Source organism: Enhydra lutris, unplaced genomic scaffold (assembly GCF_002288905.1).
Source record: "Enhydra lutris kenyoni isolate GAN:26980312 unplaced genomic scaffold, ASM228890v2 scaffoldscaffold3, whole genome shotgun sequence".
In the NCBI taxonomy this organism is placed as follows: Eukaryota; Metazoa; Chordata; class Mammalia; order Carnivora; family Mustelidae; genus Enhydra; species Enhydra lutris.
The window spans coordinates 27366339-27385437 of NW_019154087.1; the positions used below are offsets into that span (position 1 = coordinate 27366339).

General features: G+C 38.0%; 1 protein-coding gene across 1 annotated transcript in view; it reads left to right on the forward strand.

The window, feature by feature from the left end:
- LOC111154592 (mannosidase beta) overlaps window positions 1-19099 on the forward strand; it is a 122154-nt gene that overhangs the window by 61291 nt on the left and 41764 nt on the right. Inside the window, exons 8-11 of the mRNA XM_022514262.1 lie at window positions 10547-10698; window positions 12882-12999; window positions 14423-14509; window positions 18045-18212. Of these exons, the coding sequence (XP_022369970.1) occupies window positions 10547-10698; window positions 12882-12999; window positions 14423-14509; window positions 18045-18212 (525 nt within the window). The remainder of the gene's footprint in view (window positions 1-10546; window positions 10699-12881; window positions 13000-14422; window positions 14510-18044; window positions 18213-19099) is intronic.

Here is a 19099-nt window from a genome sequence, read left to right on the forward strand (position 1 = left end):
ATAGTGTAATATAGGTTTCTGGAATAGAATTTAGTGATTCATCACTTACATAAACACCCAGTGCTCATCTAACAAGTGCCCTTCTTAATACCCATCACCCATTTAGCCCATCCCCATCCACCTTCCACCATCAACCCTCAGTTTGTTCTCTGTCATTAAGAACCTTTTATGGTTTTCTTCTCTTTCTCTTTCTTTTTCCCTTCCCATATTTCATCTGTTTTGTTTCCTAAATTCCACATATGAGTGAAATCATATGGTACTTGTCTTTCTCTGACTGACTTACCCCACTTAGCATAAAACCCACTAGTTCCATCCATGTTGCAAATGGCAAGATTTCATTTTTTTTTTAAGATTTATTTATTTATTTTGGTGGGGAGGGACAGAAGGAGAGAATGAAGCAGACTCCCCTCTGAGCATGGAGCCAACATAGGGCTCGATCCCACAACCCTGAGATCATGACCTGAGCTAAAGTTAAGAGTTGGACACTCAACCAACTGAGCTACCCAAATGCCCCAAGAGTTCATTCTTTTTTTTTTTTTTTAAATTTTTTTTCAAAGATTTTATTTATTTATTCTACAGAGAGAGATCACAAGCAGGCAGAGAGGCAGGCAGAGAGAGAGGGGGAGGCAGGCTCCTCGCCAAGCAGAGAGTCCGATGTGGGGCTCGATCCCAGGACCCTGAGATCATGACCTGAGCTAAAGGCAGAGGCTTTAACCCACTGAGCCACCCAGGTGCCCTGAGTTCATTCTTTTTGATGGCTGAATAGTATTCCATTGTATAGTATTTACCACATCTTCTTTATTCATCAGTCAATGAACATTTGGGTAATTTCCATAATTTGGCTATTGTTTATAGCACTGCTATAAACAACAGGGTGCATGTGGCCCTTCAAATATGTGCTTTTGTATCCTTTGGGTAAATACCTAGTAGTGCAGTTGTGGGATTGTAGGGTAGTTCTATTTTTAACTTTTCAAGGAAGCCCCATGCTGATTTCCACAATGGCTCTATCAGTTTGTATTCCCACCAACAGCGTAAGGGGGTTTCCCTTTCTCCACATCTTCACCAACATCTTTTGTTTCCTGTGTTGTTACTTTTAGCCATTCTGACAGGTGTGAGGCGATATCTCATATAGTTTTGATTTGTATTTCCCTGATGATGAATGATGTTGAGCATCTTCTCATGTGTCTGTTGGCCATCTGAATGTCTTCTTTGGAAAAATGTGTATTCATGTCTTCTGCCCATTTCTTAACTGGATTATTTGTTTTTTGGGTGTTGAGTCTCGTACATTCTTTATAGATTTTGGATATTAACCCTTTATCAGATGTATCATTTGCAGATATCTTATCCCCTTCCATCAGTTGCCTTTTAGTTTTGTTGATTGTGCAGAAGCTTTTCATCTTGATGAAGTCCCAATAGTTCATTTTTGCTTTTGTTTCCCTTGCCCCTGGCAACATGTCTAATAAGAAGTTGCTGTGGCTGAGGTCAGAGAGGTTGCTGCCTATATTCTTCTCTAGGATTTTGATGGATTCCTGTCTCATATTTAGGTTTTTCATCCATTTTGAGTCTATTATTGTGTGTGGTGTCAGGAAATGGTCCAGTTTCATTCTTCTGCATGTGGCAGTCCAATTTTCCCAACACCATATGTTGAAGAGACTTGTTTTTCCATTGGATATTCTTTCCTGCTTTCTTGAAGATTAGTTGGCCATTCCCACAACTGTGGGAATTGTTAATTGTTTTAAAACTATCAGTGTATGTTTTAGTAGTGGCAGATATTAAAAAAACCAAAATGCCTTGGAATTCTTTTTTTTTTTTTTAAGATTTTATTTATTTATTTGACACAGAGAGAGAGAGATCACAAGTACGCAGAGAGGCAGGCAGAGAGAGGGGAGAAGCAGGCTCCCTGCTGAGCAGAGAGCCCGATGCGGGACCAGGACCTAGAGATCATGACCTGAGCTGAAGGCAGAGGCTTAACCCACTGAGCCACCCAGGCGCCCCTACTTGGAATTCTTTTTGATAGCACTTCAGATGCTTCATAGAGATCAAATCTAACTCTGTATAAAAGATTTGTCTGTATAAAAGGTGATAAGAATTGATATAAAAAAGTCATTCTTATATTTCTGGAAAGGCTGCAGCTGACCTCACAGAGGGTACCTTGAAACAACTGGATGCTTGTTTCATAAACCTCTGTTGTGGTCAGTGACAGGAGAGTGCTACATATGTGGCCAATATCCGCAGTGGAGTTCATACAGGAATCAAAGAGATTAATCTCATATTTTATTTCTGTCTTCTGGAAATCATTCTCTGAACCTTGTGGAGTTTTTTTGGGGGGAAACATTTCTTCTTATGTGATGTTTTGTGAACTTTGGAAAAATTTTATTCATTCTTTTAAATCTCATCTCATTGTTGGAAAAAGCTACAGAAAGTCTTTCCTAGACAAGATGGAATGCTCATTAGGAGGCAAGGATACAGTAAATTTTGAAAAGTTAATCTCCACTTTGAAGTACTCTGTGATCCAAAGACATGTGGATGCATGAGAATCAGCTCAGATTTTGTCCTCTGCTACTACAGTTTTCCTCTTTTGAATTATCTTTCTTTATTCCTGTGTAGAATTTTAGTTGAGGTTAATCAGATACAAACATTATTTGCAAATAGCCAGAATCTGCCTTTAACAATGTACAGTGAAATACCAAGCTTTCAAACTTTTCTTTGAAGATAAGCACACAGAAATTTTGGTGAAGGCTATTTACTGTGCAACAACAAAATGTAAGGAAATGAACATTTACATAGAAAAAAAGAATCAAATTCTGAAGAAGAGTGTCGGGGGCGGGGGCAACAAAAGATGGGCTCTTACAGTGCCCAGAGAAATCGAAACAGCTGTGTTGAATACCCCAGTCATTTTCACCAAGAACTGGATACTTGTTCTAAAGCAGTGGATCAAGTAATGTCTGTGTTCACGATCATGTAGGCATTTTCTTTGATTTTGCTACTTTGAGAAGGCATACTTGAGAAGTGAGAATTTTTCACCCCAGAGGCATTTGTAAACACTTGGAGTGGTTCTCAAAGAAACAAAGGCATGGGTACTACTGCATTTTTTGGAATTTAATGAGAAGTGGTATTTTCTATGAATCTCTGTCAGACTTAACTTTCCGTCTAATACTTCCCCAAAATATTTGCGTATTTTGGGCTTCATTTGAAAAAAATGAAATTTAATAAATTAAAATTAATAAAAAGTGTTCCTCTGTCAACTATGTAAGGATAGATTAACAAATCTGGCTATGTTCTTTATAAAGCATATACACACAAAGAAGATCAGTTTTGACAAAGTTCTTGACATTGTTAGAAGTTAAGGCTCAAAATAACAAATACTATTCATTTCTATAATGAACCGATATATGGAAATGTCCTTTACTTTTTTCAAAAACACTAATATAATTGAGTACATGAATCTGTTACTTTTCCTTTTTCCTTTTTTTTTTTTTAAGATTTTATTTATTTGACAGAGAGAGCACAAGCAGGGGGAGTGGCAGGCAAAGAGGGAGAAAGAAGCAGGCTCCTTGCTGAGCAGGGATCCCGATGTGGGGCCTTGATCCCAAGACCCTGGGATCGTGGCCTGAGCTGATGGCAGGTGCTTAACTGACTGAGCCAACTAGGGGCCCACTTCTCCTTTTTTCTACTCTTTTATTTTACTTAAAAATGGTATGACTGTTCATATGAAGTTAAATAAAGGAAAGTGTCTACATTTCTTTTCTGGATATTATCATTATTCATTTCATTTCATTATTATTACTGAAAATAATTTTGTCATAGAGAAGAGGGGGTTTGTTAAACAGGGATTCTGTCTATTCTGTCAGATAAGGGAATGCACCTCTGGTGGCCACAAAGATACCAGGCAACTGTGCTGGTGTAAACTTGAAGCTGTCACCTTCGGTTGCGCTTGCTGCATGTTGCTAGGGCTTGTGTGGTCCTGCACAGGCCTGTGTGAGGACAGCTCTTTGTGGAAACCCAGCACGTGTTTTCTCAGTGCTTCTGCCTGTTAAAGCATTTGTAGAGCAGACAGAAATGTGTTTGCTTGTCTCTAAAAATACGTAATGTAAATGAAATGACTCGTGTTTTTGGAAATTCATGAAAATTATTTGAAAAATAGTTCAGGTAACATTTGTCAATATTTGGAAATAAGATTTTTTTTTTTAAGAAGAAAATTACTAGTATCTAGTTATACTATGACAGCTTTTTTTTTTTTTTTAAGATTCATTTATTTATTTGAGAGAAAGAGAGAGAGCATGAGCAGGGCAGAGGGAGAGGGGGAGAAGCAGACTCCCCACTGTGCAGGGAGCCCCGACTGACCCAGGGCTCCATCTCACCACCCTGAGATCATGACCTGAGCTGAAACCAAGAGTCAGACGCTCAACCCACTGAGTCACCCTGGCGCCCCAACTATGGCAGCTTTTTTAGTATTTGATTGCAAACAGCTGAGAAGCGATATGCAGTTTATGACTCTATGATTCATTACCTCATCATCTGGTCTGCCAGAGAAAGAAATTTGAGAAGCACAGTGTTATCAGTCACACACCTCTTAAGCCCTTTAGTTAAGATATTCCTAACTCTTAGGGGCACCTGGGTGGCTCAGTGGGTTAAGGCCTCTGCCTTCGGCTCGGGTCATGGTCCCAGGGTCCTGGGATCGAGCCCCGCATCGGGCTCTCTTCTCCGCAGGGAGCCTGCTTCCTCCCCTCTCTCTCTGCCTCTCTGCCTACTTGCGATCTCTCTCTCTGTCAAATAAATAAATAAAAAATCTTCAAAAAAAAAAAAAGATATTCCTAACTCTTAGTCTAAAAAATGTGTTCAGTTGTTCTGTACTTTGAGTTTGTCCTTGTATTTAAAAAATGTAATCATAAAGTTTAAAAACTTACCTAGTGACTTGCCGATGGAATCTTCAACTATAGATAGACAAGTTGCAAATTAAAAAGTTTTAAATGCAAACTGCTTGGCTTACACATTTAGGTTCTTAGGTATCTTTTTTTTCTACTTTTAGACAATATTTTGTTGGGCTCTTTAAAATAGTTTGGATCTTGTAATTCCCTCTGGATGTAAATATATTTTACTCAGCGAACTTTTCAAAAAACCTCTTTCAAAGCTTATTATTTCCTTGGAAGTAAAATACCTGTTGTGAAGAAGGCTTTTATATTACCTATCAGGACTCCCAGAGGACATGGGGAGTTACTGTCATAGATCCAGCCTTTAACCTGTCGGGGAATGTCCAAAGGGAAAGGTGCCTCGTAATTCCTGCTTCACCTCTGAGGACTGTCAAGTGCTTTAGGGTTTACTTTGACCTGGGCCATAAAATTGTTACTGCAGGAGTGGAAGATAGGGATAGCTGCTTTTCATGAGAAAATTTTTTTTTTTTTTTAAGATTTTATTTATTTATTTGAGAGAGAGAGAGCATAAGCGAGGAGGAGAAGGTCAGAGGGAGAAGCAGACTCCCCATGGAGCCGGGAGCCCGACGTGGGACTCGATCCCGGCCGCCCCGGATCATGACCTGAGCTGAAGGCAGTCGTCCAACCAACTGAGCCACCCAGGCGTCCCTTCATGAGAAAATTTAAACAGAAAAGAGAAAATTGGGGCAGATGAGTTTTATCATTAATACTATTTGTAGCATTAATTGGTATAAAAAAGTAAGTGAGTTCTATTTTCTAGATTAGTGATTCTCAAATTTTTTTGGACTCACAATCACTTTACATTCATAAAAATTATTGAGAACCCCAATGTACCTTTGTTTATGTGGGCAAATTTTAAAACTGAGGATTAAATATTTACTCATTTCAAATCACAGTACCAAATCCATGACATGTTAATGTGTGAGTTATTTTATGAAGAATAAATATATTTACAAAACAAAATGTAGTGAGAATAATGAGATTATTTTACATGTTTACAAGTCTCTTTAATGTGTTGCTTAATGGAGGATGATTGGATGTTCATCTACTTCTGCATTCAATTTGCAACATGTTGTTTTCATTGAAACATGCGAAGAAAAAATGATCTTACATAGATATGTAGATGGAAAAGAGGGGAGTACTTTAGTAGCCTTTTCAAATGATCAAGGCTATTCTTTGGTGCTGCAGGAGAACTTAAGCAGTGGTGGTTTCTTAAAGGTTAGTTGCAAAGTGGAATCTGAAGCCATTTTAACAAACTGTTTGTACTCTGTTACATTAAAATCTGTTGGTGTATCTTACACCTTTAATGGATTTTTAAAATTATTATTTTTTTTACTGAGACATAGTTGACAGCATTACATTAATTTCAGGTATACAGCATAGTAGTTTGACAACTCTGTAACTTATGCTATGCTTACAAGTTCAGCTCCCACCTGTCACCCTACAATGTTATTACAACACCACCAACTGTATTCTCTGTGCTATACCTTTTATTACCATGACTTACTCATTCTTTTTTTTTTTTTTAAGATTTTATTTATTTATTTGACAGAGATCACAAGTAGGCAGAGAGGCAGGCAGAGAGAGAGAGAGGGGAGAAGCAGGCTCCCTACTGAGCAGAGAGCCCGATGCGGGGCTCGATCCCAGGACTCTGGGATCATGACCTGAGCTGAAGGCAGAGGCTTTAACCCACTGAGCCACCCAGGCGCCCCTGACTTACTCATTCTTGATGGATCTTTTACATGATATCATAACAGTGCATTGGTTATTGGAAAAATATTGGTGTCTTAAGATATTCAGATGTTTCCAAATACTGAAGCATTCCATTATATAATATCACATTCACATTTGTTAATATCACACTGATGTTACTGAAAAGTCTTTAAGTATTGGGAAGCTCTCGAGCTCATGGGAGTGGATACAAGTTTTCCTAAATCCTAATTTTTACCTGTAAGTTTGAGTTTTATCCTTGTCCACCATACTTTTACTTATCTTCCTTGAAGTGACAAGGCTCATTTCATTCATTTTCAAGAAATGTCTGCCAGATAGCCAAGTCTGAATAACCATAGTTTGTCTGGCAGTTCTTTCCAGTGAATATGAAGTTTCACGAACGAGATGACTAATTCAGTTTACAACTCAAGCAGTGGCTCAGATGCTTTTCCTCAAGAAATCTATTTTGTGGGACTTCATCCGTATTTCCCATTCTATCATTTCATCACACAGACTGTTATAACGATGTCTGCTCAAGGTTAGGGTTTAATAGAATTAGTAATTTTTACTGCTTTACCAAGGACATTCTTAAGTGAAACTGACTTTTTTTTTCCTGCTGATGCTTGAAGGTGAAGGATACAGTGACAGCACAGTTGGGTTCTACTGCCTTGATTTTTGTGGAGGCGCCAGGAATGTTACCCACCACTGCCTTTGTAACATCAGGGCAAATGTTAAAACACTTGTTGCTAACCTTGAGATTCAAAGAAACTATTCAGTACTTTGAATATTTCAGCATCTCTTGTATTCTGTTGCCAAAGATTTACATAAAAGAAATCTTTGATGATTCATTCTGCTGATTAACAGACAAATAAAAGCAAATAGTGAGTCCATCATTCTGGAGATTCATCCATTTCTCAGGCAAACAGTGATACTTCAGATGAGAGATCAGCTCAGTATCCTGTTGCAGCTAAATCTTTAATTGGATGACTTACTGTATCATTGCCAAGTGACAATGCTGTGATTTCATTTTTTGACTTTTTATCTAGTAGGCATTCAGCAATGTCAACTGTAAAACTCTCTCAGCTAATATGTGTGCTTCTCATAATGAATTGTTGACTACATCAAAAACTAATGATATTCTATATGTTGACTAACTGAACATAAAATGTGTGTGTGTGTGTGTGTGTGTGTGCATGCTTTTCCAGCTATGTAACATAACGAGTCCTGTAACATGCTCCAGTGACTTTTTCATTTCTGGTTTGAAAACATTATAATATAATATAAAATAATATATTCGAGCATAATAAACAATGTTTGCCTTTTAAAGAGCTTATCTTGTCTAAAATCTTCCATTCTTTTTTCTTTATATGAAAAATGATGGGTCTCAAAATGATACTGCGATTTAACTGGCACCATAAGTATTGTTTTTAAAATGTTACATTGCATAAGGCACAGTAAGATAAATTATTAACAGTTATAAAGTTGAGGGAAACATGGATTTCATCACAACTTCATTACTCATTTGTAATTTTACCCAGTTTCTTTGGAGTAGGTTCTTCCCTTCCATGAATTAGCAAACTCTAATAATGTTGGGCACCTGGGTGCCTCACTTGGTTAAGCGTTCAACTCTTGATGCCAGTGCAGGTCTTGATCTCAAGGTTGTGAGTTCAAGCCCTGCATTGGGGTCCACATTGGTTGTGGAGCCTACTTATAAAAAAAAAAAAGAGAAAGAGAACTCTGATATGTCAATTTCATTTTTTCCAGCATTTTTAAAATGGAGACAATATAATGGTAGGTTCAGAGTGTTAGTCTTCTAGTTGCAACTCAAACTTAAGAAAAAGCACATTTGAAATACTTTCTTAGAATAAAAAATACTGAACGGTAAAATGAATTTCAATTAAAATTAACATTTGTTTTCATTTGAAAACTTAAAAATACTACTGTGAAACAAGTTAACAAATGGTACCTAATTCTTTTGTGTTTCTGTGTAGGTTGCAAGGGAAACTTTGAGATTCAAAAGGAGAATTTATTGAATGACAGTGAGGTTACAGAGATTATAGCAGGAATAATCAGACACCACTACTAAGAACACAGTAGAAGCTGAGAACAAACTGGGTTAATCTCTGAAAACTCACCTCTTTAAATACTAAACCTCTACCGTAGAAGTAGAACACACCAGAATATGCAAGCATGCATTCCATTAGCCAAAAAAGTGATATCATCACACATCATGTAGTTTCTGGAAAGGCCATACATTCAGAGGAGTGAGAGAGTGAAAAAGACAAATAATATTTTAGCTTTACTATGGAAATAGTTTCGAACACAAGGATCTCCTATGGGATTCCAAGGGATCCCATGTAGTCCCCAGCCATACTTAAAGAACTGCTGTTCTAGATATTTGAATCTACCCCTCAAAGTGTTTTCAAAGTTATCTGTGAAAATCACCTTACATTTTTTACATTTGCAACCCTAAAGCAGGTATGGTAATTCCATGTCAAGGTCCTCCTCAACCAAGCCTTATTCTGTGTCTTCTCATAAAGTTAATTCATATCTTTTTGTCATGTCAGAGTAATAAGGGCAAGGGTAAGAAAATAGAAGAATGGTGAGCACTTTTATTTCATAGAATAAGTTGATTAATTCATTTATTTATTTTAATTAGAGAAGAAAAGCATAATCTTGGTTCAAGGCTAGGCTTCATTGGTGTACAACCACGTTCCTCATTCCTTGATCCAGTTTATGGCTGAAAGGAATGAAGATTTGGATAAAAACCTCAGTCTTCTCTATCTGGAGTCTTGCTGCTTGTGCTTAACTGCTCCTGCTTAACCTGGTTAGAGTGTCCCAGGGACAAAGGTCTCAGCTTCTTCTCACACAGTGGTTATAACATTGGAGTGTGTGCTCCTATTCTATCTTCCAGTTGGAACACCACTTACATCTCTAGAGCTCTCTCAAACATCGAGTTTAATGTGATGATTAGTTGGGATTAAATTGCCCGTTAAACAAAATGATTTTACACTAATGTGCTATTAAGATTGGTAAGTTGTTAAATTGTGAAATACCCTGTGCTATATGTCTTTGATTCTAAGATGCACATTTTGGCACATGTTAACACTGAAATGAGAGTGTGTTTTTCTAAAATTCGGGATGCGTAGTTTAACTGGTGGGATTTCTCCCTTGCTTTTGTGAAATAGTATAAATTTTTGTTCTAACTTTGAAATGTTATCTTCAAATATATTTCTTTTTTTATAAAAGAGATTATTTATTTATTTGAGTGGGGGTCAGAGGAGGTTAGAGAATCCCAAGCAGTCTCCATGCTGTGCCTAACCTGGGGCTTGATCTCACAACCCTGAGATCATGACCTGAACTGAAATTGAGAGTCAGGTGCTTAATCAACTGAGCCACCCAGGCACCCTTCAAATATATTTCTTTTGATGGAATTACAAATGCCTGTTTCATGAGGAAGACTAGAATATATTTCCTCTTTAATAGTTTCTATGTTTTATATCTATTAAAAGATAGAATCTGGCAATAATTATATATATATTTTTCTGAAATATGTACTTCTACATTAAATGCTTCATAGCAAGTAGGAAATTAACATTAAATATGTTCATGTAAATTGTTCAGAAATTTGCTTTCCTTTTTAAAAATAAAATCTCTTGCGGGCGCCTGGGTGGCTTAGTGGGTTAGGCCTCTGCCTTTGGCTCAGGTCATGGTCTCAGGGTTCTGGGATTGAGCCCCACATCATGCTCTCTGCTCAGAGGGGAGCCTGCTTCCTACCCCCCAGCCCCCGCCTACCTCTCTTTCTACTTGTGAACTCTGTCTGTCAAATAAATAAAATCTTTAAAAAAGAATCTCTTGTTTATGTTTTAAATTTGATATTCATTGTTTAATTTTGTTCATAAAAGGTTTATTTTAGGACAGTGGAACTTATAGAAGAGCCCATTGAAGGATCTCAAGGTCTGAGTTTCTATTTCAAAATTAATGGATTGCCCATATTTCTGAAAGGCTCGAACTGGATCCCAGCAGATTCATTCCAGGATCGAGTAACCTCTGACTTGTAAGTTACGATTTTTTTATTTCTTGTTTTTCTTTTTATTAAAAGCCCCCAAAGCTAAAGAATTACTCATTTTTGTTTTCTTTGGTTGCAGTGGAAGGAACTGAGAGGTAAGACAGAATTCTAGGATGGTGGAAACTTTAGAATGGAAAGGATTTTTAAATCATACATTCCATTTTCATAAGCTATAGATAGTCTTAACAGCTAAGTGACTTGAGACTGCTGAAACCATCCAATTTTTAGAAAACTATTATATATTTCCTCTGGAGGAACAAGAAAATGACTAATGCACATTTTGGATAGTTAGTCCCTGAAAAAAAAAGATTAAATTTGTATTTTTTTAAATTTTTCAAAAAATACCTTAAATATTTCTGCGCATTCTTTTTTAAAAATGGAAACCCATATTTCCTTCTTCATTCTAAGCTATTTGTATATTCCTTTACTTTTACCTTAGTAAAAGGAACCAAAAAAGCTTTACAGTTTTAAATCTAGAAGAAAATTTAAAGTGTTTATCTGAAGCTATGAGAATAACACTTCACAAGAGAGTAATATTTCCTGTTTGCGATTATAAACTGTCTTTGTGATAGTAAAAATAAACTTTGGGAAGAGAAATAAACACAGTTAACTTATTTACATATTTATAAATATGCATTGTACCATATTATTTGGTGCTTAGAATTTGCCAAATATTGTAGTAATTTGCTTTTACTTTAAACATATTGTCTTGAATTTCACATGAAAATGAAATTATTCTCCCGACATAGACACATAATTTGCTGCTTCTTTTCCTTTTCGTCTTCTGGCTCCTCCCATTTGGCTGGTTTGGGCAGTGACTGTTCAGTACAGCTGGGCCAACTAGTATACCTGTTGAAGCCCAACACTCTGGGTCCTTGGCTGGCCAGTGGTTGGGGGCTTCTTGGTTCCTCTCTGGGCTCTGTTCTGGACATGCAGAATAGATGTTCTTAGAGTGGCTATACATTTTCCTGTGGGTAATGTGAATAGGAATTGGAAGAATCAGAATGGAAATTTAATTTACTAGAGAAAGAGGAATAGCTGGTGCCCACGATGGTTCAATATGATTTTTTAACTTTATCATGGTGTAAAATGATACATATTCTGTAGAAATTATATTTTGAATTTTGATCTTGTCCTGGGCTAACAATGGTACAGGATTCCCTTGTGATGCTGGGCTGTGGCAGAAGCTGCAGCCTCCCAGTCAGCCACGCCAGACTGAGGGTCAACAACCGATATGGTCACAACCATTCTATACCCATATACCCATTCTGTGTTTCACTTTCAGTACAGTATTCAATCCGTTACATGAGATATCAATACTTTATTATAAACTAGACTTTGTGGTAGATGATTTTGCCTAACTGCAGGCTAATGTAAGTGTTCTGAGCACATCTAAGGTAGGTGAGGGTTAAGGTGGGATGTTCGGTAGGTTAGGTGTGTTAAATGCATTTTTGACTTACAATATTTTCAATTTCCAATGGGCCAATTGGAATATAATCCCGCCGTAAATTGAGGAAATTCTGTACTGGACTGGAGGAATTGAAAAAAAGGAAATAAGAGTAAGCTGGGTACTACTATGCAAACTTTGGTTTTTGTCTTACAATTTGAAATGGTTGTATAAAATCAACTCATACTTCCTAAGGTTTACAACATTTTTTTCTATAAGAATAACTAATAAAAATTTTAGTTTCAAAAGCAATATGATAACAGTGTGAATTTAGAGGGCAGAGAAAAGATATAACCCACAATTTTTCCAGGTTTGTTTATGTGGTTGCAGTTAATGTTTATATAATTTTGTCTCACTTTCTTCACCTAGCGTTATATCCAAACCATAATTTTAGAACATGTTTTTCTAAAAGAGTTTTGAAACATTTTTATCAACCACCATGTGTGTTTTTTGTGTAAAGATTTTATTTATTTTTTTATTTGTCAGAGGGAGAACACAAGCAGGGTGAGTGGTAGGCAGAGGGAGAGGGAGAAGCAGGGTCCCTGCTGAGCAAAGAGCCCGATGCGGGCCTCCAACCCAGGACCCCGGGATTGTGACCTGAGCTGAAGGCAGATGCTTAATCGACTGAGCCACCCAGGTGGCCCTCACCATGTGTTTTTAAAATCTTTTTTAAAACATCCCCAGATTTTCATATTAACACTTATTTTTACAATTTCTTCTATAGGTTACGGCTCCTTCTGCAGTCTGCTGTGGATGCTAACATGAATACTCTCCGGGTTTGGGGAGGAGGAATTTATGAGCAGGATGAATTCTATAGACTCTGTGATGAACTAGGAATAATGGTGGGTAGTCGACAGCATTTTATTGATTGATATGTTACTATATCCTCACTTTGAGTACCTGTGTTCTGAGTGGGTGCTATGGCTCGTTCCTTCTTTTCTCAGAGCCAGCACTGATACTCTGTTTTTTTTTTCAAAGGAATAAATGGCATCTTGCAAACCCAGAACCATAGTTGATGGTAAATATCATAATTATTTAATTATTTTTAAGTGGTAGGCATTCTGTATTTGTAATTTTCTTTTTGATATAAGGGTATGCATAAACATATTTAAAAATTTTAAATTGAAGGAGATTTAACAAGACCTAGAGAGAAAAAAAATAATAAAATTCAGTAAAGAAAAGCTATGCTTAATATTGCTACTAAGTACTCTGGGCATGTTTTGCATTGGTGAGGGTTAAGCACAGGAAATAAAATCTTTTAGTTCTGGTATTATAGTTCTAAAATATAAAGCACTCCATAGAAGAATAGTAATTACAATATTGGCAGTCCTGATGGTCATGATAGTGTCACAGTGTTCTATAATACTTACTGAGGATCAGGCATTGTTCTTAGTGCTCATCCTATGAAGTAGTTACTGCTGTTCTCCATCCCCATTTTACCAGTAAGGAAATGGACAAGTGGAAGAGAGGTGAAATAACCTTCCCAAACCCACACAGTGTATGTGGTGGCACCAAGGTTCTGACTCAGTCGACTGATTTGGGGCCTGGGCCCTTAACCACTGCGTAATAACAGCCTCTCTAGAAATGAACTTACGTGGGGTACCTGGGCGGCTCCATTGGTTAAGCGTCTGCCTTTGGCTTAGGTCATGATCCCAGGGTCGTGAGATTGAGCCCTGCGTCATTCAGAGCCTGCTTGGGATTCTCTCTCTCTCTCCCTCTGTGCCACCCCCTGTTCCCCACTCACACACACAGTCCGTCTCTCAAGAAAGAGAGAGGTAAAGAAAGAAAGAAAAAAGAACTTAATGTGGCTTCATTAAAAAATGTCCATGTAGTAATCCTTTTGGCCATGAAAAGTTAGTTCTTTTATAAACAATCTGGCCCATCTCTCAACAGCAAATTTCCAGTGAAAATTAAAGTATTGCGAGTGAGGAGGAGCTGGGGGAAGGTTCTTTTCAAATTTCATGTTCCCCTCAACACACTCACTGTTTCCTTCTTTGAATTCCCTTTCCTTCTCTTTCTTCCTACTTAACATTTTCTTCTCTTGGGTTCCCCCCACAGTTTTATGCTGTTCTGGAAAGTCGTGAGGTCTGTATGAGAGCCTCTCCCACTGCCTTAATCATAGTAGTGTTCGAATGGTTACACTCATCAGGCTAATTTGTTTTTTCATTTGCCTGAAAGATAATTCCCCAGAGTTCAAAATGAAGAATTTCTTTCTGTGTAATAAAGTCCATGGAAGTTCTTTACTGCTCTTTATTGGTTTGATAGGTATGGCAGGATTTTATGTTCGCCTGTGCCCTTTATCCAACCAATCAGGACTTCCTGAATTCGGTGAGAGCAGAAGTTGCTTACCAGGTATGTCATTACCATTCCAAGAAGAAGGAAAATGCTTTTGTTTCATTTGCCTTTCGTTAAACCTCTCCTCATTTTTAATTTTTGTGTGTGTTTTTGTTCTCCTTACTAAATCCCATGAAAATCAGTCAGATAATTGACTTCCTAGTTGATTCCACCCAGTCTCGTGGCTTTAACACCACCTCTATGCTGATGACTTTCAGATTTATCCCCAGTTCTGACATATCTGCTGGATTCCTGGTTCTTCTATTCAGCTGCCTACTTGGAGCCTCTTCTGGGAGGTTTCATAGTCATCTCCAGTGTAACATATCTGAACCAAACTTGCATTACCATCTCCCAACCTGCTTTCCCTGCTGTTTCCCCCAACTCGAGAAATGGCAAAGCCAGTCTTCGTGTTTCTCAGGTCAAAAATTTAAAGTGATTCTTGACTCCTTGATTTCTTTTGCATACCATATGTACACACTTCTATTTATAGATCTGTAAGTGCAAGGAAGTGATTATAACCTAGCTGTGTCCATCAAAAAGGACTAGGACAACCTAATAATTTGGTGTATCCTTCTATTGAAATAACTCTTCCCATTAAGAGAAGGGGTTCTTAGACAAATGGCCGATTCCAGGTCTGGGGCAGGAAGTGTAATAGATGACCCTGGAATATTTGGACATAGAGATACCAACGACATTATCACAGATATGTTAAAAGAACTTTGATGAGATTCTCACGAACCAAAAATGGGACAATTTTTGGGATTCTCACGAACCAAAAATGGGACAATTTCAAAAAAATGAAATCCAATAAGGATAAGAATGTCAGTGGATTGAAATCCATCAAGCAAGTTAAATTCCGTGATAATCCATCAAGCAAGTTAAAATCTGTGATTTCATTGTTACAATGTCTGTGGATGTACATTTGCATGGAAAACCAAAAGAAATGGAAGGAAGTGATTACTATAATACTCAAGATAGTGGTTACTGTTGGGAGCAGGAAAGGACTATAATTAGAAAGGGGTGTATTAGGGCTTCTGGGGTTATCTTTCTTGATCTGGGTGGTGGTTACGAGTGTGATTGTGTTATAGTAATTTACTATGTCATAATTTTTTTTATATCTGTGTTTTATTTTTTATTTTTTAAAAGATTTTATTTATTTATTTGACAGAGATCACAAGTAGGCAGAGAGACAGGCAGAGAGAGAGGAAGGAAAGCAGGCTCCCTGCTGAGCAGAGGGCCCGACTCCGGGGCTCAATCCCAGGACCTGGGATCATGACCTGAGCCGAAGGCAGAGGCTTTAACCCACTGAGCCACCCAGGAGCCCCTGTGTTTTATGTTTTTAAAAAAGGTTTAAAAAGTACAAATGAGTCATCTCTTGCTGAGTCCTCCAGATAAAGACACCGGGCATTTCCTGTCTCTGCTGGTGTCCCTGGCCCCATCAAGCACCCTCTTCCTGACCACCTCTCTCACTTTCTTCTGTCACGTCCTACCTTGAGCATGAATTTCTCTGGGGGGGAATATCTTTCTATATTTGCAAGTCTAGATCACAAAATTTGCCCTATATGACCTATACCACACTTTGAATCACTTGTTCAATGTTTTGTTTCCTCTGCAAGTTTGTAATCTCCCTGCGGCCTCGGGGACTGTTCCTCTCTGTATCCGCACTACTGGGCCAGGTTTTTCATCAGGAGGATGGATGGATAGATGAGCTTAAAAAATATTAATTATAGTTATGTAGGTTGCAGACATTTCAGTTTTTTAAACATTTTTTTCTTATACAAATAAATAAATTATGGTGTCTATGTACCTTCAATTCTTTTATGTATTATTAAACAGGCGAGCTTTTTATGAAGACTTTGTTAAAATTTTAAAAGAAAGCTTGTCAAAAATTCTAGGTCAGTTTGAAGGGTATGTGTAGCACAGAGTCACTGGAGCTTTCTGCCTCTTGAGTATTTGTGTTCTTTTTTTTTTTTTTTAAAGATTTTATTTTTTTATTTGAGAGAGAATGTGAGAGAGAGCATGAGAGAGGAGAAGGTCAGAGGGAGAAGCAGACTCCCCAAAGAGCTGGGAGCCCGATGCGGGACTTGATCCTGGAAGTCCGGGATCATGACCTGAGCTGAAGGCAGTTGCTCAACCAGCTGAGCCACCCAGACGCCTGAGTATTTGTGTTCTTGTGCCAGTCACACTTGGTAATAGCCGTCACGTACCTGGGCCTGCACAGAGGCAAATAAAGGAAATAGTATTCATAAGGCTGGGTTAGAAAAACACAAGACTGTAATTTTTAAGAATGAGATAAATCCCTTTAATGCATGTATCCTTAATGGATCTCTGTGTCATGTAGGAGATACTTGGCATCTTGAATGGAGGCCACAGTGAGAACATCAGCTGGGATCCATCACTCTAATCGTGCATTTCATGGAAGAGAAGCTATAAATACCAATATGGTTATTTTGCTAAAATGGGTTCCAGAGGAATTTCTCTTGATCATTGACTCACTGTGTTCTCCAAGAGATTTAACTGCCCTCTTCTGCCGGAGTCCATCTCCCGGTGTATCCAAAGAACTGGATCCTTCCACCTTTGTGTAGGGCTGGTCACAGAGAGCCCAGGTCACGCAGGCTCAGTTCTTAGGGCTGCAGGATTTTCAGACAGATTCTCTAATTTCTTCTTCTATGTTCAGATATATTCAGTAACTGACTTAACCTTAGTTGATTTCTCAGGACATGACAGTGATAGTTGTTTCTGGAGATATCCTCTTTTTTTTTTTTAAGATTTTTATTTATTTATTTGACAGAGATCACTAGTAGGCAGAGAGGCAGGCAGAGAGAGAGAGAGGAGGAAGCAGGCTCCCTGCCAAGCGGAGAGCCCTATGCGGGACTCCATCCCAGGACCCTGAGACTGTGACCTGACCCGAAGGGAGAGGCTTTAACTCACTGAGCCACCCAGGTGCCCTGGAGATATCCTCTTTATGTCCTCATCCTTTTTCCTTTAGAATATTTCACATATTTGTCTTTAACTTACAGAGTTTCTCTGGGAACTCTCTTGGTTTGTAAAACCCTCTCTAGCTGTCCTTGAGTTTTCTGATCTCAGTGGAGACCATGACAACCCCTCAATCCCTCTTTTAGCAGAACTGGTTGTTCTCCCTCATTTGTTTCTTCACACAAAACTCCATCTTGCTGTTGAAAAACTCCTCTGTAATGTGATGTCTCCTGCCTTTTGTATTTCTTAGAGCCTTTTTTTGTGGCAAGTCAGATAACAATGAGGTTGATTTATTTTTCTTTTTTTAATAAAAGGGATTATATTTTCTTCTGGTTTTATACAGTAGAGAAGAGGAACCCTATCTTACTGGTGTTTATAAAATCTAGGTAAAAAGAATCAGATTTCTTAACATGTATTCCTGCAGGTAATGTTACAAGCCATTTTCTAATGAGTTTTCTGTACATAAGAATTTATGTGCAAAAATGCAGTGGCTATCATTTTATGAATCATTACAGCTCTGAGGCTTTTTTTCCTTGTTGATCATTGGAAAATTGTTTTATGTTTTCTGAAATTTTAGATCAGGAGACTGAAATATCATCCCTCCATCATCATTTGGGGTGGAAATAATGAAAATGAAGCAGCGCTGATGACGAATTGGTATAATATCCCTGCCAGAGAACTGCATACCTACATCAAGGACTATGTGGTACTGTACGTGAAGAATATTCGAAAGATTGTCTTGGCTGTAAGTAATGATTTCTTATGCAATAGAATTTAAGAACGTGTTTTGAAAATGGATCAGTTGGAATATTGGTGTAGTATGTTTTTGTACCCCCCCCCAAAAGATTTTTACTTATTTATTTGAGAGACAAGTGAGAGAGAGCATGAGAGGGGAGAAGGTCAGAGGGAGAAGCAGACTCCCTGTGGAGCAGGGAGCCCGATGCGGGACTCGATCCTGGGACTCGAGGATCATGACCTGAGCTGAAGGTAGTTGCTTAACCAAATGAGCCACCCAGGTGCCCCTGTACCCTTTTTTAGAGCAACCTTCAATAATACATTTTCATACAGAACAGTCCATTGTAATGCTGCAGCACGAGAATGGATTTATGGGTTATGGGCTTCTTTGAGGATGAACTTAATCTGTGGCGCTCACCACACATACACTAATATGGTGTTTACATCTGCAGATTGTCATGTACTCTTTTCTGGAGCCCATCTATGGAACCACAAATGTCGAGAATTTCTACTTTGGATGACTTATCCATATGCTACTTTTTCCTTCCTTCCCTTTCTTTCTTCCTTCCTTCCTTCCTTCCTTCCTTCCTTCCTTCCTTTCTTTCTCCCTTCCTTCCTTGTTCTCAATAAATACAATGAATTCTGTGAATTACTTTCCTGATGAGAGACTAGTTCTAGTATAAACTCTGTTTAGCTATAATGCTTTATTCTTTTATTCTGTGCTAGATTTGATTTGCTAATATTTTGGTTAGAATTTAAAAATTTATGTTCATAAGCAAACTCAGTCTGTGGTAGGAATTGTAAACTCAAATGCCTAGAGGAGCCAAATCTGTTTTAAAAAATTAAGTAGAGTTGATGAGGTTCATAAAGAGAGAAGAGGGGACTATGGTAATAGCA